This window comes from Hemicordylus capensis, chromosome 4, assembly GCF_027244095.1.
Source record: "Hemicordylus capensis ecotype Gifberg chromosome 4, rHemCap1.1.pri, whole genome shotgun sequence".
Classification (NCBI taxonomy): domain Eukaryota; kingdom Metazoa; phylum Chordata; class Lepidosauria; order Squamata; family Cordylidae; genus Hemicordylus; species Hemicordylus capensis.
The window spans coordinates 85,061,781-85,088,473 of NC_069660.1; the positions used below are offsets into that span (position 1 = coordinate 85,061,781).

Sequence of the window (26,693 nt, forward strand, 5' to 3'; positions counted from 1 at the left end):
AATACCAGATACAGGCCAGTCATTCTTACCTTTGGAAGAGATGCTGGCTGTGTTCAAACGATGCTGAAATAGAAGGAAGATGAAATAGCAAATTACAATTTTATTTCTTTTTGTATTTATATGCCACCTTTCTGTAACTGAATAATTAGCCACTGAGTACAATTTTAAGCAACATAACAAATTACAGACATTTAAGGAAAAACACATTTATACATGAATCATAGTCATATAATACAACACAGCAGTTTAAAAGCAGTTAGAATGAGACTACAGAGCTAAGCAAACACACACTAGAATAGGATAGTTTTCACTGCCTGCCCAAAGGCAAACAAGACTAGAATACCTCCCAGAGGGTGTTCTATGATCTGGGCACACCACCCTCTCTCACAAGCTCACCTGCCATACCTGCAATGGCAAGGGAACACAGAAGAGGGCCTCCAAAGGAGATCAGAGTTCTTGGGCAGTTCCATATAGGAGGAGGCAGTTTCGATTACTTTCTCAGGAAACAGAACACTAAACACACATTGCTTCCACCAAGGGACGCTGAATCAAATCCAAGTTGATATGTACTATAAGCATCTGGAGAATAACAGACAAGGCAAAGAGCTCTGCTGTTACTACACCTTCAACTGTTTTGTAGTATTTGTGAACTGCCCTGAGCTATTTTGAAAGAGCGGTCTAGAAATAGAACAAATAAATAATAAATAAATAAAATGTGAATGAAACACAAAGTCTGAGCAAGTCAGAATGGACTCGGAAGTGCCTTATTTTTAAGGTAACAGCAAGCCACTAACTTTCATTCAGACAAACTACTGAAAGCAAACTGCCCAATATCCTTTATTTGCTTACAAATTTCTAAGCACCTTTCCAATTACCACTTGTTACCATGCTTCTTTGAAGCATTGAAGCTATGTCCTATATGTCTGTGCATCCACAGTTGTATAGAGCTCCGGCTATAGAGCGGTATATAAATGTAAGTGCTATTGCTATATCCATGGTATGGGATAACAACCAAGAGGGAAAGAAAACATACTCTGAAGCAAAGGGAAATAACCAAGGATGCTAGGAGAAGCTCTTTCCCTCCTGCATTTAGTTCTATAGATCAGGGAAACAAGCAGCTGTCCACCTGATGGAATAAGCCCAGAATTACTATAATCAAATTCATAAGAGTGAATGCACTTAGCTCTCATCCAAGCAGTGTAATTTCATATTAAAGTAACCTGGAGGCAAACAGTGTGAAACACAGGACTTTCAGAAAAAGAAAAGAGTTGTTTATGTACAGGAACAATGCAAAAATCAGGTATTTGGCAATAATATTGGTGGAAGGAGTGAAAGCAGTGAGCAAGGGGAAGGAGAGGAGGGGAAAAGTAGAGTCTCTTGGAGTCTCTTGGCTGGCAGCAAAAACGACAGTGGGAAGTTGGAAGAAAGACTGAGAAAAAGAAGAGAGATTTTACACCTTTCCTTATGTCTGCTGTCTTGAAAGTAGAGCTCTGGGTGTGGGGAGATCACATGTGGGAGGTCCAAGGGATCCTAACAACAGTGGTGACTGTTAAAGCAGTGGATTTGGAGGCTGGGCTGGAACCAAGTCTAGGGGCTGGGGCACAATGCATATCCACAACCAAGTCCCAAAAGCAAGAGTAGAGGAACCAGCATAGTGCTCTTGATTCTGATTGAGCTGTTGCATGCCACATGCAAACCAAGTTCCAAACGTGGAGGGAAGCACCAGCATAAAATATTCCTGATCCCAGTGATTCAGTGTAGGGCCAAGGGAATCCAAGGCAGTCCTGTGCAGGGTAACCTATGAGCAAACCCATATGAGAAAGATGCAAGGCAGTGATTCAGCTTGGGGGAAGAGTAGCAAGTTCACTCAGGGGAGAGGTTACAGTTTTGGCCCCCACAGAAGCTTTAAAGAGGGGCAGCTGACTGGGGAGACTCTAGGGGAGTGGAAGGCAGATCTTGCCACCACAATCCCATGTCTGAAGTCACATGCACATAGCTACAGAGAGTGTTTAGTTAAACCAAAAGTCCAAAATTTACAATGAAAACTAAAAAAAAATATTGATTGATAGTGGGAGTTTCCAAGGTGGAGAAGAGCTGGTAATTAGAACACTTTAATAAGGGGGTCAGAAGACGACATGTTGGTGAAGAGACTGCTATTCAGGTGGAAGGCCCTCAATCAATGGGCTCTATTACACCAAGTCTAATTAAGTGCCTAAAAGCTTGCTTTGATTGCATTTTATGTTTAGGTTGATCAGTCTCTCAAGACCTGTCTTTTGTCCTGGGACTCCCGTTTACTCCAAATGGAACTGGCTTCATTACAAATGAACCTTTGAGCGTATACCGGCTTTCCCAGGCTTACTTCACAGACTCTTAGTTGCAAGACTTTCTTGAACTAAAAATGTAGGTTCTTCATCAAGTTCGTATCTCTGCAGCAGTTTGATGCTTGGTAAATGCTATATTCCAAAATGGAGAAGCTAGCACGTAACACACACTGCCAAAACAGCGTTCAAAATAATCAAACAGAACACTAGGATGAGAGATTAATTAATTTAAATTAAAAAAAATCAGAACTAAGACAGCAGAAACACATAGTAAGGCTAATTTCCAACATCAGGATGAAATCAGATCATTTACATCTGCTCCCAGAAAGTGATGAGAAAGGGAACCAAATGCAAAGCTCATGGAAGAGAGCTCAAAAACTTTGCAACAGCAATTCAGAAGCCTCATTTCTTATGGTGATCAATTTGGCCTCTACATAAGAAAACTGAAGCAGGGTTTCATTGGTTGATCTTAAACTTCAAGGAGGCAGAGCTCCCATAGATATTCCAGTTCTGGATTATTTAGGTCTTTGTAGATAAAACCTGTAGCATGGACTGCATCTGGAAGCACCCTGGCAGCCAACATAATTGTTCCAATATAGGTATCATGAATATGCCACAAGCTGGGCAGTGACATTCAGCACCAACTGAAGTTTCCAAATTATCTTCATGGGCAACCCGACATAGAGTACATAATAATATAGTAGTCTAATCCTGAAGTCATCAAGACATGGACGACCGTGATTAGGTCTATGTTCCAGCAAAGGGCTCAGACAGCATACTAGCTGAAGTTAGTAAGAGGCATGCCAAGCCACAGCTCTTTCCGGGACATCCAGAAAGAAGGCCTGGTCCAGAGTTACCTCAAGCAATGAACCTGGGGTTGCTAGCCCTCCAGGACTGGTCTTGAGTCTCAAAGAATTGGCATCAATCTCCAGGTGATTTCTGAAAGCAATCATGGACATTTTAATAGCTCAGTATTCTGAAAAATGGCCAGGAATAGTTTTAGAGTCAGCAACCCTAGATGAACCTTATATTTCAAGAAGAGCGTCATCTTTTTGAAGAAGCCCCTCCCTTTCTGGCCAGTCCACTGAGTCCCCCACTATTATCACTCCAACACTGGGTTTAAGGAGATGGTCACACGGAAATAACTCAGGGGCATAGCTAGGAGAAAGGGGGCCCGTGTTCGCCCCCGGAGGCCCCTTGGAGTGAGGGAGATAATGAAGATGATAGAGAGGGGTGGAGTTGGGGGACCCTCAGGAACTGGGGTGCCTGGGTTCTTTGAACCCATCAGCTCAATTTCACCCCTGAAATAACTGCTTTGGAGACCTCAAGACAGTTCCATGCTATTCCTTGTGTTCAGTAAGTTACTTAAGTAAATACATAATGCAAGCCTATCGGCATAATAAGCTCATCTCATACAGCTCACTGCAGCACAGGAATAGGAATGGATGCAGTACAGCTAGGGACGTGCATGAACAGGCCCATAAAAGGGCCTCCAAACCAGTTCAAACCTTGCTCAGCTCAAGGATTTGGCGGGGGGGAGGGGAGGAAGTGGCTTTAAGGGAGGAGGAGGATGCACTTACCCCCGCCAGCACACGTTTCCCTAAAAGCCCGTCGGGGTGGCAGCGTACCTCCCTGTCGCCCCGCTCTGACATTATCCAGAAGTAACCGGAAGCAGTAGCTGCAACTGTGCGCACGTCATGCTGCTGCCCCAACGGGCTTTTAGGGAAACATGCGCCAGTGGGGGAAATGCACCGGGGGTATGCGTAAGTGCATCCTCCCCTACCCTTGAAGCCACCCCCCACCACCCCCCGCCGGTTCCATGCACATCCCTAAGTACAGCAACCAGTTTTTGCTTTTATGCTGCATATTAGGCTATAAATTGAGCAAGGCTTAAGAAAAGTCCAGCACAGACTATAAGGGTGCAATATCTGGGAAGAAAAGCAATACGATTAAGCTCAAGGAGAGATTATTATTGTTATTATGAATATTTGTAAACAGCTTTTCAACACAAAAGTTATCAATGGTTTACATAGCAAAAGAATGAGTAGAATGTGTCCCAAAGGGGCTCACAATCTAAAAAGATGGGGGCATTGTGCTGCGTTTTATAGAGACAGTTGTACTCCCCCTGCTAAATATAGAAGAGACAGCACTTTAAAATAATATATTTTAATATGGTAACTTTTGCAGTTTGTAAAACAATGCTTAAAGTAAGGTAGAATGTAGTTACTCTATATTTCCTTTCCATCTGAATTCAGTGCCTCTTACCATATTGCTTCCCTATTAATTGGACTGAGATTTCCTCCGAAGCACTGATTTTACTAGTCATTTATAGCCAATTTCAATTAACCAGGTTTTTAGCATAATTCCAGGCTGAATTGTGTAAAAATTAAATAATCACTTTTACAATCAGTATCAAGAAACTCAAATTCCCACTAGTTACTGAAGAATGTCTTCTTCATTATGAGCCCCACCGCCCACTGAGGTTGTCTGGAGCAGTGTTTCTCAACCACCAGTCTGCAAACCAGTGCTGGACCATGAGCTGTTGTGTATGGTCTGTGGGGGTACCGGTCCCTCACACGTAGAGGGGCGGGGCCTGGGATCCACGGAGCCTGGGTGAGCTCTCCAGAGCTCATTTCTAGGCAGGTAGCCCTTGTTGCTGGATAATGTTAATTTAGCTTCCTCAGATGAACATTATCCAGCAACGAGGGCTGCCTGGAAATGAGCTCCGGAGAGCTCCCGGTGGCAGCTCCTACCGGCCCAAAATTGTTTTGGGGGGCCTGGGGTTGGGATGGGGTGGGTGACCCCTATTCTAACTGCTGGTCCGGAAAACTGCACATGAAGAATGTACCGGTTCATGACTCCAAAAACATTGAGAAACACTGGTCTGGAGAGATCTGTCTCCAGTTGCCACCAGCTCGGCTGGTGGCCACACGGAGACGGGCCTTCCCGGTTGCTGCCCCGAGATAGTGGAATGCACTCCCTACTGAAATATGATCCTCCCTATCTCTGACAATTTTTAAAAAGCATTTGAAAACCCACCTCTTCACCCAAGCTTTTTCAGTTTTAATTTGGTTTTGACTTTTAAATAGTTTAAATTGTTTTGAGTTTTATATATGTTTTAACTTGTTTTATGTTATTGTTAACCACCCAGAGACAAAATGCTTTGGGCAGTGTACAAATTTGATAGATAAATAAATATATTTCCCCCCTGCAGAACAGTGCCTTTTACGGTACACATGTTGAGATAGAAACTCTCTCTTTCACTCTCTTCAAAGATGTTTCTCCAAACTGGGAGGTAAACCATTAAGTTACCAAATATAATCCCTTCTGTCTTGTCTGAACTGAGGTGAAAGTCACAATGAGATAGCTGCTTCAGAGACCACAAGATAGGTGTTCTGTAGTTGAACTTGCCTTAATTTTGGCCATGTTGGCATCTGTTGCAGTCAGTATAGAGCTGAGTTGTGTATCCCAGTCCATGCTGTTGGCAAAATGATACTTTTTACAATTCACTTCCTGCCAAATTGCAATCTAGAAGGAATCTTTGGCAAGTACCTTTGAATTGCTACAAAGAAGTCCCACTAGGAGAGAGAAGTGTGGAATATGCCTGCAGAAGCAGGAGAAAAGAGGTTTTTTCCCCCATCACCTGAATCTCATTCACAGCAGAAGAAAAACAAACCACTACTAAAGGATACTTGAAAAGTTCTGGTATTTCTGACAATAACTACCTGCAAGATTGTCATTTTCCTCCCACAAGGAACACCCAGCACAGAAAAGATTTCTAAAGGGAACAAACCATCTAGCACGCACAGGAGCACCATCCGTCTTGTAGAAGGTTTTTAGACTCAAAAGTCTCCTTTAACCACAGAAAGAGAACTAGGTTTTAAAGGGAACACCCTCCAGGTCAACTCCCAAAATACGACAGGCGGTCCTTCCAGTTAAGGATGGGGGCTCTGGGTGCAAGAACACCTAACTAGGCAACTCCTCCCACCCCACGTCCCACTTCATAAGAGCAATAGGGGGGAAGTAGGCTTCTGTTCCCCCGCTTCCTCTATAAGCACGCGCAAACACATACACTCCCTCTCTCCCTACCTGTGGCCATGCACAATCCTACTCTAGGAGTTATTACCAGTGTACAGATTCTTCCCTAAGCGCTTAAGACATGGAGTCTCTTTACGGGGAAGGGACTCTCCCTGCTATGGGAGAAACAGACACTTTTGTCAGCTGCTCCTCCACTTCTAGGCCGCCAAGACCCCTCGCTATAGTGATTCCGGCTACACCATAAGAAACCAAGAAAACAGAACCTGAAGAAGAGAAGAGAATATACGCTGGATTCGCCCACCGCCGCAACCCGCACTTTTCCGCGGCAGTGATTCGAACACGCAACCCAGCAGCAGCCGCTAAAATCCAGAATCACGTTCTCCATCCGCTACTACACACCGCGGAGGCTTCTGGAGATGGAAGTTTATAAGCCTATCAGTTACTGAGAGCCGGGAGCTCATTAGAACTACATTTCCCGAAAAGCATTACGCCACCGAGACCGTGGGGGATGTCGGGGGAAAAAGCTTCCCTTGTCTTCCTTCGTTGCTGCAGCCGTTCTGTGGCTAGTTTCCGTGAAAGAGAAATGCAACACCAGCAGGCGCAGTTTCTAGAGGACTTCTCTCTCTCGTAAGACACATATGGGGCTGGCCTATCGTGTTCCATTGAGGACTACATTTCCCATAGTGCCTCAGCTTGGGTACTATGGAGCTGCGCGTGGTCCATCTGGATAAAAGGATCCGTGACTATTTGGAGAACCTGGGCTTTGAGATCCATCCATTTAAGGTACCGCAGGCGCGGAGAAGCGTAAAGCGAGGAAAAGTAAAAGGGGGAGCGGACGTTTATTTCTTGGCGCCCTGTATCATGCTGGTGTATTATGGCATTGCCTTGCTGCAAGTTGGCGTTACAGTGACCCTGTGACTTCGTACGTAGCATGCATTTTAACGGCTGTGGAATTTCACAAATACACGTGGTGTCATCTTGAGCTGTAGTATCGCACTTGATGCCTCTTCTATGATGATGCCTATTCAATTGTCCCACATGGTCCTGTCCATGGACCATCTGGGACAGTTGCGTCATTGCTGCCTTGTCTCCTGTAATCGCCCCCACCCGTAATTCTATAGCAAGGTCAGTGGGGCTTGTGTTCATTAAATAAACACTGCCTCTTTTTTTCTTTTCTTTTTCCGCTGCACCAGAGGTGCCTTAACAGTAACTGGCAGAGTGCAGATATGTAGGTAATGAGTGGTCAAAATACAAACACAAATCTCAATTGCTCATCAGCAGAGATACAAAGAAATGTGGAAAACATCAGTTGATTCATAGTGCTTAACAGGACTACAATAGTGTGTAGATTTGTATCTAACACCTTGGGATCAAAACACAATCACGCACACACACACACAGAGGAAAAGAACTGTATAAGCCACAAGTAAAGCACAGACAAGCTACAAAAGGCTGCTTCTTTGGAGAATAAATGCATTCTCTGTCTTCCTGATTATTTAAAAAATGAATGCTACTAATAAATAACAAGAAGAAAGAATCCTGAGCCAGAGTGGTATAGTGGTTAGTGTGCACACAGGGGAAATCAAAGTTCAAATCCCCATTCAGCCATGAAATTCACTGGGTGAGTCTGGGACAATCACTTATCTCTCAGTATAACCTTCCTCGTCGGGCTGTTGGGAGGATAAATGTACAGTAACCATGTGCACCACCTCTGGAATTCTTCGAAGATGCACTGGCTATACATGTAAAAGTAAATAAATCTATATAAGCCACAGGTAGACCAGAGACCAGCTACAAAAATGGAGAACAAATGCATTCTGATTTTACAATGGCAGCTCTGCCTGCCTATTTCAAAAATGCTGCACCATAACTTTGGTTTGTTGGGGTGGGATATCATGCAACCATTGTGACTAATGCTTGATAGTGACTAATGAAAGATAATGCAGTAGTAAGCAGCTTTGAACACATAACACATTCAACTTCTTGTCATTGTGAAGATGAGACTCTAAAATGTTTTATTTTGCTTTCTTGAATCTGGACTCTTTTGCTTGTTCCTCTACTGTTTGGGGCTGTAGCTCCTCCATGATAGAGCATTGGCTTTGCAGGCAGAAAGTTCCAGGTTCAATCCCTGGGATTTCCAGGAAGGACTGGGAAATACACTTGTTTGAAACCTTGGAGAGCTACTGCCAGCCAGGGTATAGTCAATGTACAATTCTGAGCTAGATGTACCAGTGGTCTGATTTGGTACGTGTAAGGCAGCTTCCTGCATTCCTGTTAAGGATGTGCATGAGCTGTGGTCTGAATTTGAACTGGTTCGCAGTTTGGTGAACCAGTTCAGTCCAGCTTGGCCGAACCACGGACCAATCCGGTGGTTTGAGGTGGTGCCGGTGGGGGTGGGGATGAGCAGCACCTTAAAAGTACAGACGCCGTGACCGCCCCTCCAGGCAGCTTCCAGCTGCAGCGGTGCTCCCCACAGCATGCGCGGAGGTCAGCTGAGTGACGGAGCTGCAGAGCATGGGCTGCTGTGGGGAGCACTGCTGCAGCAGGAGGCTGCCTGGAGCTGCAGTCACTCTGTTAAGGACCTGTCTCTGCACTTTTAAAGGTGAGGCTCACTCCCCCTCCGCCTCCCAGTGCTGCCTCGAACCACTGGTCTGGTCTGTGGTTTGACTGAACCAGTTTTGCTGGACCACAGACTGGTCCAAATTCGGGCCGCAGGTTGGACCACGGCTCATGTACACTACTAGTTCCTATGATGTTCCTATTTTCATAGGAAGTTGCCTTATACTGAGTCAGACCATTGGTCCATCTAGCTCAGTAAAGTAAAGTTGTGCCCTCAAGTCAGTGTAGACTCCTGGCAACCACAGAGCCATGTGGTTTCCTTTGTAGAATACAGGAGAGGTTTACCATTGCTTCCTCCCACTCAGTATGAGATAATGCCTTTCAGCACCTTCCTATATTGCTACTGCCCAATATAGGTGTTTCCCATATTACAGGAAACACACCAGCGAGGATTCAAATCAGCAACCTCTTGCTCACTGCACCATTAGGTGGCTTTCAGTATTGTCTACACTGACTGAAAGGTTTCAAACAAGTGTATTTCCCTGCAAGGGTAGGCCCAAGACCTTTTGCATGCAAAACACATGCTCTATTGAGTTACAGTTCCATCCCCTGATGGTATCCATCACTTCACTGTGCTCTCTGTTGTATGGTTAGCCCTCCATAACATCACTAGCAGTTTGTGAGCCATTTAATGACCAGAGTAGAAATTCATAAGAAGTTTGTACACTTGATCAATACCTGAATAGGTGAGAAGGGGGCAGCCCCCTTTTAACCTATGTTAACTCTTCCCTATTATGAGCCCATTTGTTTTTTGTTTAATGAAATATGCTAATCCTGAAAGATGCTAGGTAGCTTTTGAAAGCCAATGAGAACATTTCACATCAGGCTACCTGGCACACTAGAAGCTCTCCTCATAAAGGAATACTGTTGATTAGGTTGTGCCCTAAACATCCATCATGACATTTACACATTGCTTCCAGAAATTTTGTATTTCCTACACTGTCTTATAGACTGCATCCCAGGAGAGCATTTTATCTGTAACTCTGAATTTCAGGCAGACTTATAGAAGAACTATTCTTCTTCTGAAATTTGGGTACATAGCATGCTGGAACACACACACATAAGATTAGTTGATAGAAAAGGAGATCGCAGCAGAAACGAGTGTCAACAGGCTTCTGAAGAGCCGTCAAGGTTACAGCTCACTAGGAAATACACAGTAGAGTAGAACTGGGCACATGTCCAGTAATAGTTGTATACAAAGATGAATGCCAAGTTCCGTTGACTTGGAAGTTAAAGATTTACACTGAATAGATAAATTGCATGTGTGGAGGTGAGGTATGTACCACCTTGAGAATTAAACATTAACCAAGGTAAAGTGGTGGGGCGGGGGAGGGGAGAGCATGCTTTTTGAGGCCCATAAAAACCTGTCATTCCATCCCACAGCACCATATTCTTTGGTCTTGTGTGCTTTTAAAGATATTTGTACAGGCTGCCTTACAAGCACATAAGTCTTACATGGGACAGATAAATAAAGCATTTTAGGAAAAGTTATCTGACAGAAAAATGAACCTGTCATGGTTTGCAGCGAAGCCAACCCATGCGGGAGGCTGTGAAAGAAATCCTCTGTTTGACTTGTAAATTAAACTAATGAGGCATTGGTACATTCAAGGGATATTAAATCAGTCATTGGGACATCCAAGGGATATTAAATATATAATATCACCATTACATTTTGCTAACTGTAGCTGCACCTCCTAGAATCTGAAGACCTGAAAGCCACAGATCAAATTGTAGACATTTCTTAATTTAAAACTGAAAGGAAAAACATCTATGCCTTCTCTGCCTAATTGCCTGAAACTCCCACAGCAGCTATTCACCTGACTCATCATATGTTTTTGCAGATTAGATCAAAATTGTTCTCCTTATGGTTTTTTGGGTTCTCAAATAATTTCTGCATGTAGCAAGTTTGGGCAGATATCTTCTTCAACAATAAGGCACAAAATAGAAATATGATGCCAATTCTGTGGAGCTCTAAAGTTCTAAATCTCAGTAGCACAAAGGTCCACTGCAGAGTTAAGGCTGACATAATTTCAAGGGCAAAAAATCAAAGGCAAGGTGCTTTCAGTGGCCAGCACGCTGCACAGTAACAGGTACTTTGCTGTGTAACAGGAGGCAGTAACTGGAATCCAGACCTCTGTGCTATTGAGAAGACACCTGTCTAGGAAATACCACTTTGAATCCATGATGCCTTTAAATAGAATTTGTCCCAGTGAAGCTGTGGATGTAATTTCAATTTACACCAGTGAAATACGCTTGGGTTGGGATTTAGGAATATGCTCGAACCATGGTTTGAAGCATGCGTGGACACCATGTGTGTGCTGATGGTGTGTGTGGCTTTTGGGGACATGTGCCGCCCCCGCAGGAAGCGGAGAGCACCTTCTTTCCATTTTCTTAAAGTTCCTTTTTTAGTTTCCCTCAAAGTTCTCAAACTGTGCTTCGGGCACATCCCTATTGGGGTGATGTGTAGCATTGCTGTACATGGGTAGGAAGCTCACATCTTTTCCTTCCTAGCATGGTCTATGATTGATCTCATAAAACATTAATAATGAATAAAATATAAGACAATTGACATTAAATAAGAGCAGTTACAAATATATAAAGCCAAAAGCATGCAATTTTACACCCAAACTCAAATTACACTCCACCTCACTTCAAAAAACATTGTGCCTAGGCAGGCCCTTCAAATTTTGAGGAAAACATGTTGTTGCCCATGGGGTGTAGAATGATTATTGTGCTGGTCACAGAGTGGAAAAATGACAAATCTGTGTTTTTTAATGTTTGTTTTGTCCTAGTACTTTGCTTTAATTCTGTGCTATCAGAGTTCTTTAACTGAACTGAATATATTGTTTAAACATTTATTGTGAAACAAGTTAGATTAGTGCCATTACAGTATTTTTGACTGAATTCCTGCTCCCCCACCTTTAAAAAAGAATTGCATATTTCTGTAAACTACTGTTGTCCAGTATCTCCAGTTCACCCATTTGTTTATCATATTTTAATACCGCCTGATATGTGCATTTCTAGGCGGTGTACAGAATTTAAAACATAACAAATATAAAACAGAGTAAAAACAGTTAAAATTTAACAGAATAAAAACAAAAACAATCTTATCAGATAAAAACAAATTAAACAGTTTAAAATTAATTTCAGTTTAAAAGCCTGGGAAAACAGATGTGTCTTGAGGGTCTTCCTAAAACCAAACAGCGAAGGAGATGCTTTTACTTCAAAAGCCCAGGGGCATATTCCAAAGCCCTGGGGCAGCCAGAGAGAAGGCCCTGTCCCGAGTTGCCACCAAACAAGATGGTGGCAACCATAACTGGACCGCCCCAGATGATCTTATTAGGCAACAGGGTTCATGACAAAGAAGGTGCTCTCTTAAGGACCCTGGACCCAAGCCGTTGAGGGCTTTATAGGTAATAACCAACACTTTGGATTTCGCTTGGAAAACATATTGTCAGCCAGTTCAGTTCTTTTCAAATCGGTGTTATATGGGTTGTCCCAGAGACCATTTGGCCACTGCATTCCAGGGGTGTAGTGGAGTGGGGACACGCAGCAATGGAGTGCTGGTACTTTTCGGTTTCTCTGGCTGTTGGGATGGGCATGGCCATGGGAGCTGTCATATGAGCATCTGCACTTTGAGTTTGCAACTACATCACTGCTGCATTCTGTATCAATTGTAGTTTCCCAACTATGTGCAAAGGCAGCCCCACATAGAGTGCATTAAGGTAGTCAAGCCTAGAGGTTACCAGCATATGCACCACTGGTTATTCACCTCCAGAAATGGACGTAACTGATGTATCAGTCAAAGCTGATAAAAAGTGCTCCTGACCACTGCCTCAACCTGAGAAACTAGAGAGAGTTTGGGATCCAGGAGCACTCCCATGCTACGTACCTGATGTTTCAGAGGAGTGTAACCCCCATCTAGAACAGGCAGATCTAAACCATCTCTCGAGTCCCACAGTCACTACCTCCACATATTACAATGGAATGCTTTCTTTCATTGGAGTGTATTGTCAAGTGATAAATTCTTACAATTTTCACAGTGTCCCATCCCAATTTCTTCTTGTTTCTCTCAAAGTTTAGTTGCTGTTATAGGAAACTCCCTTTCCGGCACCTCTACCATAATTATATGGTTATTACTTGGCAGTGGGGTGGATATAAAAAGCTTATAGAAGCATATAATTCTCAGACAATTCATCTGGTGAGCTATTAATTTGATTAGCAATATAGAATAACAAGGGATATCTGATATCTCTTGTGGATAACAGGCAGGGCTGGCCTATCCATGAGGCAAACTGACATTCACCTCAGGTGGCAGATCATCGGGGGGAGGTGGCCACCATGGTAACTCCTGCTCCTTTTCCTCCTGCACTTGCTGGATGCAAAGAAGAGGAGGGGCCAGAGTGGTGAGGAGATGCTCTTCTAGCCTACCACTGTCCTCCAGTCCCTCCTCCTCCTCTTCAAATCCAGTGTGGAAGTCTGTGGAACACCCCACCACCACCAATAGTTTCAGAGAAGAGTACCCCAAGCATACTAGGCTGTCAAGTTACAGAGCTAGAAAGTTTTTAGTTCTTATTTGGGGCCAGTTATTCAGCTTCCCTGGGCATATAAGGAGAGTCAGTAATTTCTTTCTTTGCAGTGGTGGTGGAAGGGTGCATGTAGTCCAGAAAATGTAGTCCAGCACTATGATAAACATAGCCATGCTTGTCAATGCATCTTTGCTGCTTATTTGTGTTGAAAACACAAAGGCCTGCTCTTAAGAGGTTCTGTTTACTTTATAGAAGGTATCTGAAGTTTTAGCACCTTTTCACTTGAGATAGTGACTGGTTTACATAGCCTGTCCTAGACTTCATGTTGATTCTAGTTCCCACCCTCAGAGCCTTCTCCATGCATTGAACAGCCTGCACAGCGGTGAAGGCAGGCAAGTAGGCAGGCTTCCTCTGAGTGCACATTGCAGAGTAGATCATTAGGTTATCCTTTCCCACCACCACTAGCGAACACACACACGGGATGTGCATGAACACGGTCGGCGGTCCTTTTCAAGACTGCCAAACCAGTTTGGAAGTCCAGCAGTTGAGAGGTGGGCACACGCATCGGTCACTTCCGGTTTGGCGCTGACCGGAGTGGGAAGAGGGTATGTTGCCGCCCCACGCCAGCAATTTTGGGCAGAGTGCTGGTGGGGGAAACATGATAGGGGTGGGGGAGAGCAACCTGCCTGCTCCTTAAAAGTAAAACATGCACACCCCCACTGCCAAACTGCCCATCTGCCAATTCATGCACATCTCTAAAACACACACACACACACACGTCATTCTATGTATTTAACATGGAACTGGAAGATGTGGCGACACCCAACAACCTGGATGGCTTTAAGAAGGGTCTGGATATCCTTATGGAGGAGAGCTACTAGTCTGAGGGCTATAGTTCACCTCCAGCCTTAGAGGCAGGATGCCTCTGAATACCAGTTGCAAGGGAGTAATAGCAAAAGAGAGGACATGCCCTCAACTTGCAGCAGCATCTGGTGGGCCACTGTGTGAAACAGGATGCTGGACTAGATGGGCCTTGGGCCTGATCCAGCAGGGCTGTAATTATGTTATTATGTTAACCAATGTTCCCTGCACCAGAGATTCCCAGAGGTCATTGACAACATCGTCAACAACCTCTGGAAATCCTTGTTACAGGGAACACTGCGTGGAACTGCCCAATTATGTAGAAAGAGGATGTGGATGTCTGATTTTAATAGCAAAAAGGGTGAGGAGTGCAGAACCTTTCCCATCCCTGCAGCTTTTCTCTTCAGATGCTTTTCTCATGAACTAAAATTTACCTCAACCGGGCAAAAGGTAATTGGGGAGAAGGGCTGCAGGAAGGTACAGTATGTGGCAGGTTAATGTCCCCCACCCATTGGCATCCTTTGGCTTTTAAAATTGGACCCACCCCCTTCTTTCCATGTGCTTGAGGCAGTTTATGGTTAAACAGAGACACCTTCCATTGTCATGTCCAGTTTGTGCATTACCTCTGAGTAAATATGCATAGATTGGACTTCTTGTTTCATAGTCCTATTACCTGTCTCTGCATAGGACTTCCAAGACTCTTTTTGTGGTCTCCTACACATGACCCCTGCTGCTTGTTCTGCCTCAGTGTTCCTGATCTTTGGGCATGAATCACATGGAAGGTCCAGGCTTCTTGTTTGCTGTTGCTCACAACCCTTGTGACATCACAAGGAATAGGCATGCTGTGTCATTACCTCATGAAAGGTTGGATCATGAAGTCTAAATTAATTCTATAATTTTTGCAGTCTCATTCCTTTACAACAAGCTGATTGGTGGTAGAGTTCAAAATTGACTTGAGGTCTTCATTAAATGCTGTTAAACATTTTGATGCTAAAGTGGAGAAGAAAGAAGTTCCATAGAGACTTTCCAGATCTTACTTTTATGTAGCCTTTAATCCTGATCTCAAAATTTTAAATAATGGAAATACCACGCTTAAAAAAAGTGTATGTGCAGCAGAAGCTTTCATTTCATAGTATTGTAAGAACTGGTGAGTTCTCCTATATTCCAGGTAGTCCTCTCAAGAGGAGGAATTAGTTGTCAGCTTTTCTTTGTTTTCTAGGAAACTTTCTGATGAGCTTCTAGCTATCACTGGTTGACGTCCAGAGAGTTACTCATGAGTAGTCCCACTTAAATTAATGGAACACAGTAGTAATAATTTGCCCCATTAATTTTAATGGGATGACTCATTGAGTAACTTTGGATGTCAACCTTTATATTCTTCTATTATATATACTTTTCACTTAAATTTGTAACACTATATTTTATGGTCGATACAGTCTTGTGTACACATTTCTTCTCTATGCTGAGACATGTTCCTAAGAAAGGAACACATACTCTTCAGACTTTTCTTTAATTGTTTTTAAAGGTTTCTAACTCCTATGGATGTAGCGGAAAGCCTGCAAAAATAATGGAAAGCATGTGATAAATACTCAGAAATAGAAATCTGGTCATCTGGAGAGCTAGGTAGGGCTTCTGCTCATCAGTAGTTTGGGCTACAGTGACTTGCACAGTTCCTTGCCCTCTTCTTATGTGATTACCACCCCCTGACCCCTACTGGGATAACTACATAATCCTAATAAGCAGACCCCTCTAATCCATTTTTCTGCTGCTTTGCCTTCTGTTAAACCTTGAAAAGAGTAGGCTCCTTGAAAAACAAAAAGAAAAATCAGCAATCCTTTGAAAATCTGAACATTGGAAAACAAAATAAAGGAAAATAATGCAGCTGTTTATAATTTACATAATATATTCTGGTTTGGGGCTTCTTTGATAGAGGAGCAGGGCTTCAGGTTGTGAGGAAAATATAGTTGGGAATAAGACGATATAATGGCAACGATATACACATACTCCAGTACTACAGATGGAAATTCCAGACCTCTTTAATGCATAAATTAAAAAAATTAAATTTCTTCCAACTTGAGCAAATGCATTTCAATGTTCATACATCATGGATAGAGCATTGATAATGATGTATGGATATTTAAACTTCTTTGCTTGAGTTGGAAGATCTTTTGTTTTATTTACACATTTAAGAGAACGTCTTCTTTGCTATGAACCACACCGCCCATTGAGATCATCTGGAGAAGTTCGTCTGCAGTTGCCACCGGCTCGTCTGGTGGCTACTCGGGGACGGGCCTTCTCCATTGCTGCCCCAAGCCTTTGGAACACACTTCCTGCTGAAATAAGACCCTCCCCAGCTCTTACAACTTTTAAAAGGGCAGTCAAGACACATTTGTTCACCCAGGCTTTTAATTAGATACTAATTAATTAATTAGATTTTAATTGTGTTTTAATAGTTTTAACTCTTTAATTTTAATTGTTGAAATGTTTTAATCTTTTATTGGCTGTTTTTATTGTTTTGTAAACCGCCCAGAGAACTTGTGTTTTGGGCAGTATAGAAATGTATTAAATAAAATACAATAAATAAATAAATTAAATAATAAAATAGGAGAGGAGAGCTGGTCTCGTGGTAGCAAGCATGACTTGTCCCCATAGCTAAGCTGCATCTGCTCTGGTTGCAGATGAATGGGAGACTTGATGTGTGAGCACTGCAAGATATTCCCCTCAAGGGATGAAGCCGCTCTGGGAAGAGCAGAAGGTTTCAAGTTCCCTCCCTGGCTTCTCCAAGATAGGGCTGAGAGAGATTCCTGCCTGCAACCTTGGAGAAGCTGCTGCCAGTCTGTGAAGACAATACTGAGCTAGATAGACCAATGGTGTGACCCAGTATATGGCAGTTTCCTATGTTCCTAGAATAAAATAATAAATAATAAATAAATAAAGAGGTCTAACATTTTCGTTCAGTTGGGAATACAATGCTTCTAAAATATGCATCCTAGCCTACAATTATTTCTTTGCAAACCACAAGGCCTGTGGTGCTCAGACTGTAGTCCCAAATTTTGTGCAAGTTACGCATGATTATAAATTATAACTGATAATAACAACAGACTCTGAGCTCCCTGTTCTAATGACACTTTGTTTTTCTTTTCTAAAGGTAGGATGGTACAATGCTGTCTTGCCTCCAGGATTTCATCTACCATACTCGGATAACACACTAGCATTTGTGGTGCTCAGTGTCCCTGCCATGTTTGAAAAAGCCTTCAAACCTTTCCTGAAGAGTCAGCTGCTGAAAAAAATTTGTGACCCTGTGGATCAGTGCATTTCCCATCACCTTTTGCTGCTTGGGGAGGTAAAAGATTTTAATGCAGACTGCTTATGTCATAAGAAGAGCCTGCTGGATCAGACGAAGGGTCCATCTAGATCAGCATCCTTTCCCCCCGCCAGGCGCGTAACAATGATCGGGCAAGGGGAGACAGTTGTCTGGGGGCCCCACTGCCTGGAGGGCCCCCCAGAGGCACCTCACGTGACTCCCCATTGCCCCCTGCCCAGCCCCAAGGCCCCTCAGCCACTTGCCCTCTTCGCCGTCTCTCCTGCTTGTTCTCCTGGCCCGCAATCGAAGCAGCAGACAAGCTGCAAAGAGCTCCTTTTCTCCCGCCTCTCAGCTGATCGGCGGGTGGGCGGGGCTTCCACGGAAGCCTCCGTGTAGGCCTCTGTGAAGCCTGAACTCGAGTAGGGCCCAAGCCAGCCAGGAAGGAGGAGGCAGCCAGAGTGTTCTCTGCAGCAGAAGACCCCTTGCTGCCCTGCTTAACCCAGACCAGCATTTGCCAGGTAGAGTGTGAACTCCTTTTTGTGGTTACCTTTCCCGCCCCCCCGCCCCATATATAGGGATCTGCTTGCCATAGGGCTTGGATATGGGGGGGGGAGGGACCGAGAAGTCTCTGAATATTTATTTTGAAACAGCTTGGAAAATTTGCTGGCTTAAAAAAAACTATCTAAAAAGTCCTATAAGTGGCTTGTTTCATGGCAGAAAATTACAAAAACTTCTGGAAGAAACAGTATTATATTTATTTTATTCATTCATTCATTCATGTATAAATGCACTTATGTTCAAGTTGTTTTGCAACCCAGAAGGTCTGAGTGAGAACTGTGAAGCATGTCTTGTGCTTTTATTTTATTTTTCTTGTGTGTGAACTGCTCCCCAATAACTTGCAGGGACTTTAGGGTAAATCTGGCCAGCATGTGAATGCAGCACCTCTATTCCAGAGGAGATGTGTCTTAAAGGGCTTTAAAAGCCTCCTGTGAAAAACCTCCTGGAATCAAACTTGACTGAATTGGTTCAGAATTCTGAGAAAACAAACAGAGGCTCACCCTGCATGGTTGAAAGTCATGGTTGAAAGTCTCCTTTGCTAATCTGCAGTGAGGGGCCCATTTTAATAATTTATCTTTCTAGTGTGTTCTAGGCATTAAAAGTAAAACAAATGTATAGTACTCAATGTATATCACTATATATTGTGACGTGTGCGTGTGTGTATTCAGTGAAATGTATTTCCAGGCAGCATACTTATTTTGGAATATCAGACTTAAATCCTTGGGGGCCTGGGGTGGGCGGAGGCCCTGGACTTTGAGTTGGGGGGGCCCATTTTAAAATCTTGTCTCTGGGCCCATTCCAACCTTGCTACGCCCCTGCCCCCCGCCCCCAATAAGAACAAGCCTGATGCGTCTGAGAAATTCACAAGCAAGCAGTGCACAAAGTCATCTGTCCCATCCCATTCTCTCTCCACCCCGCCCGCCCCATTTACCCATCAGAAATGAGCAAATAGTGGAGAGGCTCTGTTTCATGTGTATTCAGTGGAGTAGTGTCAGGGGTGGTCCAAGACATTTCGCTGCCTGTGGCAAAAGACAATATGATGGTCTCATCTGCTGGCAGTTGCTCAGCATTCTCAGACCATGCTGCCAAGGCAGTGGTGGCGGCATGCAAGCACTCTGACAATGCCACCAAGCCAGGCAGTGGTGGCAGAGGCGTTCCTAACACACATGAGTTGCCGGGCGTGGTGGGGGTAGAGATGTGCATCCCAGTGGGGCAAGGAGGAGAAAATGGGGTGGGGTGAAAACCCAGTGGGGTGAGGAAGGGTGGTGGCAGTGAACAGCGGAGAAACATATGGGGTAGTGCCTGTGGTGGCAGGCAGCAGGCCGGCACTTGCCACCCCCTCTGCCCCTCCTAAGACCTGTGCCTGGGATGACCACCTCACCCTGCCTCATGGAAGAGCCACCCTGAGTGTCTCTTATCCTGAGTCTGACTATAAGTCCATCTAGCTTAGTATCCTCTACAATGATTGACAGCCGCTCTCTGGGGCTTCAGATATGGGTCTTTTCCAACCTTACCAGCAGCTAGTAACATTTAGCTACCAATACCTGTAGCCAGTGGTTCTTGAACTGTGAGTTAGATACTCCTCTTTTCAGAACCTTGCTGACCAGCATATGGACGTCATGTGTGACTATGAGATGCTGCCCAGTCGGAAGCCCAGGTTCCTGGCCCAGACAGCAGCGCATGTTGCGGGTGCTGCATACTACTACCAGAGGAAAGATGTGCAGCAAGATCCCTGGGGAGAGAAGGTGAGATGCAAACCAGAGCATGCTAAACCATGGGGAGAGTTTGTTTGTTGGAGACAGGTAGGTAAACTGTGATTGCTTGCTGCTTAGGACGGTTGGGTTTGGTTTGCAAATATTTTATCTCACTACCTTCTCCTCTTTGAGGAAAAGGCATGTAACAATCAGGGCTGAGACATGTGATGATGAGGGTTGCGTATTCTCCATGCGTGCATACACCTCAGGTCCATGGTTTACATCAAGGAAACTCACATTCTTCAGTCAGATAAATTATAAAAACGTAGTGAAATGTATTTAATCATTCATTCATTCATTTAACACTTCTATACCGTCCCAAACTCACATCTCTGGGCGGCTTATAACAAGCAAACAAAAAGCTAAAATGTTAGTTAAAATAAATGACAAAAAACCCCTTAAAACAGTAGTTAAAACAAAATAAATGACATAGTAAAAGTTAAAACATTACAACAATTTAAATTTTTAAAACATTTTAAAACGATGATAAAACTGTTAAAACAATAATTAAAAGCCTGGGTGAATAGGTGCATCTTTAAAGACTTTTAAAAAGTTGTCAGAGATGGAGAGGCTCTTATTTCAGCAGGGAGCGCATTCCAAAGCTCTAGGGCAGCAGTGGAGAAGGCCTGTCCCCGAGTAGCCACCAAACGAGCCGGTGGCAACTGCAGACAGACTTTTAATTATTACATTTAATTTAATAATTTCCCTTGAATATTTGAATTGAATTATTTTCAATTCAGTTAGCTTGACTGAATTTATTAAATTGGATAAGTGAATAAAATTGAATAATTTTCCATTTAGGTTTTCTCATATTTCAGAATACTTTGGTGAGGATTGTGGTATTAAAAGGAATAATGAGAAAGAGACTGGTAGGAAGGATAGGACAATAGCCGCTGCCCATTACGCCTTGGCTAACTTCAGACACCAAAGGGAGCCAGAACTGAATGGTTTTGTGAAATATTCTGTAGCATTTCCCTTGGCACATGTGCTCCACCCTCATATTCATGTGTGAGGGGATAAATTATTCTACTTCTGATACTGGCTTAGAACAAGCTAGGATCTCTCGCGACTGAGTCAGGTGATCCTGACTTTTTTTTAAAAAAAAAGTTTGCAAATAAACCAGGACCTCAAGCTGGGATACAATAGATGCTGAACCATGTTAATCTCTCATGCTGGCCCTGCACATTGCCATGGAACCTCTGAATTATTCCTAATGTACTAGGGATGTGTTTATACAGAGGTCTTTGCTTAACTGCAGGTAAGATGTAACAGCGCTTGTAAATAATTCCTGGGAATGTCAGTATTATGTCAATTATTTGTGGCAATTTCTGAGGTGTCTTAAAGAATTTTGATTACTTTTGGTTATCACATGACAGAAACACATGTGACACAGACTCAGATATTTCCCCAACTTTTGCAAAGAACAATGGCAGTGTTGTATAGATATAACATTTACCTTGGTGATTTCCTGTGATCATGGGATAACTGGCATATGTGAAAGACTCCCTGGGGTTGTTCATACTGGCCCTCAGGAGCAACATTTCAGGCCCCTCAGAACAACATTTCTCTCTGCAGAGAGAAAGGAAGATTGCTGAAAATTGTACCTTCTCTCTGTGTGCACACAGAAGTATTCCCTGCATACAACTTAAGTTTAGATGTAGTCCACTGAATTCACCGTTTAGTTTAAGATCTTGGAAGACTCAGCTTGGTGGGCTTGTCCATACTTACCCCTTATTATGGTAGGGATGTTCATAAAACCGGTTCACCCAGCTTGGTTTGAATTCGAACCAGGGGTGGCGGTTCGGTTTTGGTTTTGCTCGAACCACCCCCTGGTTCAGTTCGAATTCAAACTGGTTCCAAACTGGTTCAAACCTCAAAAAGTAGGTAGGGTGGTAGGCACCCTTGAGTGCCAACTACCACCCAAACCTCAAAGCAATTGGACATTCCTATGATTTTATATGATTTATTTTTTTAAAAAAAATTCCATTGTTGCCCATAACTCCCTCTGTGGAGTACTTAGGGGCAAAAAGCTGGGGTAGGTGGTAGGCACCCTTGGGTGTCCCCCACCCACAAATTCCCAAGGCAATTGGTTGCCCCTAATATTAATGGTGAATTTTTGGGGGGGGGGGAATCCCATACGATTTAATGAGGATTTGGGGCAGCCCTGAACCCTGCCTCTGTGGGGTGGCAGAACCCCAAAGTGGGTCTGGGACCATAGCAAAAATGGCCTCAGTCCCTCTAAGAAATCCCCAGATTGATAGGAGTGATGGGTTTTTTTTAGGATTTTCTAAGGCATTAAATAATATCTCATAAGGAGTGATGGCTTAACCTTTCACCCAGTGACACACTTTCAAGCAATCCCTATGAGATATATTTAATGAGATATATTTAAGGCACTCCATGGCACATCCGAACCGGTTTGAACCGAATTGGTTCAGATTAAGTTCGAACTTGGACCAGAAGGGCAAAACCAGAGCCCTGTCTGGTCCGAGTTCGAACCGTCGAACCGAGCCGGTTCGAATTCGAACCGGTTCGCACATCCCTATATTATGGGGCATAATGAACCTTTCTCAACAAATTGCTAGCATCTGCATGACACCCTTAGTTTTATTGTACATCTTTACATACATCAAGGCCGGCACTGTAAGGACATAAATTGCAGCTGAATGGGCTAGTTTGCATGGCTCTCAGAAACCCAAGTTACATAGTGAGGAAAACTTTTGGTTTCTAAGCCTGCAAAAAAAAAGGTGTTTGGAAATCATTGTAAATTTTTCTGAGTGTTGAGCAAAAGTATGAAAGAGGGTTTGCCAGTGACAGTATTGCCAGTGGCTCATCCCATGTTCCCTTCTGATAAACAAGTTTTGGAAGATTTTGTGGTGTTTGAAAAACATGTTTGACCATGAGCAATGGTGGGACAAAAGTAATGTATGTATGCATCATGGGAAGCTATGCCTCTTTCAAACCACTGTGAACTCTCCAAACATCTCCAGGCTTGACTGAGGACTCTGCGTCCATGGCCAAAATATCTGAGATGTGGCAGAAACAGAACCAGCCCCTGTTGCAAATTTTGCTACCGAAAGGTGGCAAATTGATACCATGCAAAGATCATGCAAAGATTATTTCTGAATTGTTTGGTTTGTTCTATAATAGCTTGCCTTTTTCTCCTCTCAGGCTGTTGATAGACCTTTAAATCTATGCCTTCATTCTGCTTTTTCCGTCCAGAAGATCTATGGTGTCTGCATCCACCCCCTTTATGGAGGCTGGTTTGCTATCCGGGCTCTCCTGCTTTTCCCAGATATAGAGGCGCCTAACTTGCTGCAGAATGCGCCTATTGATTGTGTGACCACAGAGAAAGAGAGAATAGAACTGCTGGAGAAGTTCAATTTCCACTGGCGGGACTGGAGCTACCGGGACATTATTGAAGTGAAGGAAAAGTACTCGGAAGAACAGAAAACCTACTTTGCAACTCCTCCAACTGAACGGTTAAAACTGCTGAATCTACAAGGATTGCAGAAGAATGCAATACTCTAAGTAGCTGTTTTCACTATATAAGAGGGACATACAGCCTGCTGTGCTGTGCCAACTGTTATGGAGACCGAGCTTGCTTATTTACATGGTGACACCATTTTGCAACCTGGCAGTTCTAGAAAGAGTGTTGCCTTCTAAAATGGGGTCGCACCCAGGTTAAAGAGAAGGGAAGGGAAGGGAAGGGATGGCTCAAGTTTCCCTTCATATCAATCACAAACAAGTGATTGATCACTTATTCCTGCCAACCTTGCAGTCAGATAAGCAAATATTTGTTACACTGGAAGCCTGTACATTCAGGTTTGGAAACACTAGGTTTTTATACTTTAGTGAATGTTATTTTCAAACACGTTTAGGAGACTGCGTTTGTTTAAATTATTATTAATTTTATTGGTGATGAATGTCCTTTTTTGTGATTCCTTGATAGCTGAAGTGTGAAATAATTTGCCTTTTATTATGAGCTTTGAAGAGACATAATTTTTATAAATAAGCATAGCATTTTGGGCTGCAGATATTTTGAAGGATGTTGTCTATTCATTTGTAGAGTCAAAAGTCATTTCAGCTACCACACCTGACTTTGAATTTCAGCACAGATACTGTAGCTGTTGAACTCCTTTGATTTGGTCCATTGGGAGAGGTGGTGTTTTCTTTCCAACCTCATTCATAGCTGGAGATATTGTCTAATCCATGAGGTCGAGGGAATTGACAGGGTTCATAAAATAAAACTGAAGGAAGCAAAAAGTCTGGCTATTTCTATTGTGAGTCTTCTGTGACATTTATGCTATGTTGCAAGGCTTGGGTGAAATTACTCATCACTGAATTAGAGCTGGAATGGGGACTCAAATGCTACCTGGTTCATTCCCACCAAGAGCTAAATTTTCTTGGCATTAGTTGACATGAACCTAGGCAAAGTGCTAAGTATTTTTGTAGGGGTTCTAGAGGAGAACATGCTTTACTATTAGAACATTTTAAGAACAGGTGCACAAAATGCTATTTTCTCCCCCTACATCATGTGTTAATGTGCATTTTCATCCCCCAACCCATTTTTTCCATCCTTTCCCATCCAAGCTTCCTACTATATCATTCTTTTTTTACACTACTCAGCTACCTGTAGTAGTATACAAAATTGTTTGCTTTTGTGTTTAAGCACCACAGTGCTCTACCACATTGCAGTGGCCTGAGTGTGTTGTAGTGGGTTCATTATCGGGCGTAAATGTATATTTTCAAATGCCCCCATCTCACACTGCCTTTCTTTATGCAAGCATGTGTGCACTTCAGAGCCAGAGCCCTCCAGTATCCCATTATCCGGCCATGACTTGAAGGCATTTCTGAGGCTCATCTTTTAGAATGCTTGTACATATTTTCAAACCACCCTTAAACCAGTTGTGTGTCTTTTGCTCCTTAGTTCTGTGCTCCATGATGTACATGTGACATACTTGCATGCACCTCTCAGGAAATATTTAAAAAGCAGACAGACAAGAGGGAGAGGAGTGAACATGGAGTATGACTGTCACCCATGTCAAAGGGAGCAACATGCTCACTATGCTTTTGTTACAGTAGTACCAACAGGATTGTCAAGCATATGACTGTAAGAGAGAGTTTGCTTTCACGTGGACTGCAGGCCATAGACTCATGAGCATAACAGAATGGTAAAATATGGCATGGGAAATTGGTCCATCAACTGCCATAATAGCGAAACAACCTCTGAGTACAGGATAAAATGATCGCCTTTTTGATAGTAAGTGTCTGGAGATATCTGACTGGAATACTGTTGGAAATAGCCTGGGAGACCACTTTGGCTAAACTGGCAAGGCAGTTCTCGTATTCTTCCTTGGATAAAAATGTGGGTGCACCCTCATTATCCTGTAAACTTCTGTGCTCCTTCAGTGACAATTTTGGGATGAGGGCGTGATGGCCATGTGCATGCCAGCGCCACACGCAGGCTGCTGGGACCAGCACTGCAGCCATGTGTGACCTTTTGAACAGTAAGTACCATGTCAGAAAAGCGGTGGGGCAGTGGAGGAGCAGCTAAGGTCCTATTTGCCTGCTTTTTAAAGGAACTGGCCCGCCCCACTGAACCAGTTCGAATGCTAGCACCCAAACCAGTTCAGCACTTCCCTACAGAGGCACCGAACTGGGTCGGGCACATCCCTATCTACTGGTTCTTTTGGATCTCTCTGCAGCTCTCTTAACATCATAAATACCTCACTGGAGGAGGGCAGGATGCCTTTATGTTTGAAGGAGGAAATTGTGAGACCTTTACTTAAGCCTGTCCTAGAGCCTTCAGTGATGGATAATTATAGGCTAGTCTCCAACCTCCCTTGGGTTGGCAAGCTAATTGAGAGGGTGGGGGCTGATCAACTCCCAAGTAGTTTTAGAGGATACTGATTATCTTCTAATCTAGACCCATTTCAAACTGGCTTTAGGGCAGGCAATGGGATTGAGACAGCCTTGGTTGGCCTGATGGATGGATCTATACAAGGTTGACAGAGGAAGTGCGACTCTGCTGGTAACCATGTGCATGAATGGCTCATGCAGCCATGGGTAGTGGGGGTTGGTTCCTTTAAAAAGCAGGTAAGCACCTCCGTCCCACCACTTTTCCGGGCGTGGCGCTTGCTGCTCAAAAGGCTGTGTGCAGCTGCAGTGCTGCTCCCAGCAGTCTGTGCGCAGCATCGGCATGCACATGGCCCCCACACATGGCCCCTACTAGCTATTTTAAAAACTCAAAGGGAATAACCAACAGCCCCTGGAGAGATGTTGTGCTGGGCTGGATTGGGACAGTTGCTCTCTCCCTTCTGAATATATATTTATATCCTGCTCTTCCTTCAAGGAGCCCAGAGTGGTGTGCATGGTTTTATATTTATCTTCATAACAAGTAGGTTAGGCTAAGAGAGAAGGGACTGGCCCAGAGTTACCCAGTGAGTTCGTGGCTGAAAGGATTTGAGAGCCAGCACTTTAAAAAGAGCCTCTGTTACAGCGAATATAATGGAGCAGCCGCAACACAGATTATTTTAAGTCACTTCTATGTGGACAATGTGTCATGAAGACCAGCCTGCATCTAAAAGTTGTATTTCAGGAGTGAAGATTACTGAGTGAGAAAGGTTTCTGCATATGGATGGGGGCCAGAACCTCTACCTGCGCTCCTTTCAACTTTTTAAAATGTTACAACTCATTTCCTTCATTC

The 26,693-nt window shown here is 43.6% G+C and overlaps 2 protein-coding genes across 16 annotated transcripts in view; one reads left to right on the forward strand and one right to left on the reverse strand.

Moving 5' to 3' along the window:
* LOC128323702 (golgin subfamily A member 2-like) overlaps nt 1–15,226 on the reverse strand; it is a 29,739-nt gene extending 14,513 nt beyond the window's left edge. Inside the window, exons 1-3 of one of the 7 annotated variants that reach the window (XM_053247287.1) lie at nt 6,623–6,892; nt 5,733–5,799; nt 30–63 (exon numbers count right to left, since the gene is read on the reverse strand). In XM_053247287.1, coding sequence (XP_053103262.1) covers nt 30–63; nt 5,733–5,799; nt 6,623–6,744 — 223 coding nt within the window. In that variant the 5' untranslated portion in view covers nt 6,745–6,892. Of the gene's footprint in view, nt 1–29; nt 64–5,732; nt 5,800–6,114; nt 6,139–6,622; nt 6,893–15,041 lie in introns of those variants that run through there. The other 6 variants (XM_053247289.1, XM_053247292.1, XM_053247290.1 and 3 more) reach the window with 6 other exon arrangements.
* MMACHC (metabolism of cobalamin associated C) lies at nt 6,877–24,250 on the forward strand. 9 transcript variants are annotated; one of them, XM_053247308.1, is made up of 5 exons: nt 6,878–7,142; nt 15,894–15,991; nt 17,517–17,711; nt 19,823–20,032; nt 23,156–24,250. In XM_053247308.1, the coding sequence occupies exons 3-5, from the start codon at nt 17,607–17,609 to the stop codon at nt 23,513–23,515; spliced, it is 675 nt and encodes a 224-aa protein (XP_053103283.1). In that variant the 5' UTR covers nt 6,878–7,142; nt 15,894–15,991; nt 17,517–17,606; the 3' UTR covers nt 23,516–24,250. The 9 variants fall into 9 exon arrangements, with proteins under 9 accessions (XP_053103287.1, XP_053103283.1, XP_053103279.1 ...); XM_053247309.1 differs by lacking the exon at nt 6,878–7,142 and adding an exon at nt 7,176–7,281; XM_053247312.1 differs by lacking the exon at nt 15,894–15,991 and having other exon boundaries at nt 6,877–6,986.
* Nucleotides 24,251–26,693: the final 2,443 nt, after the last annotated feature.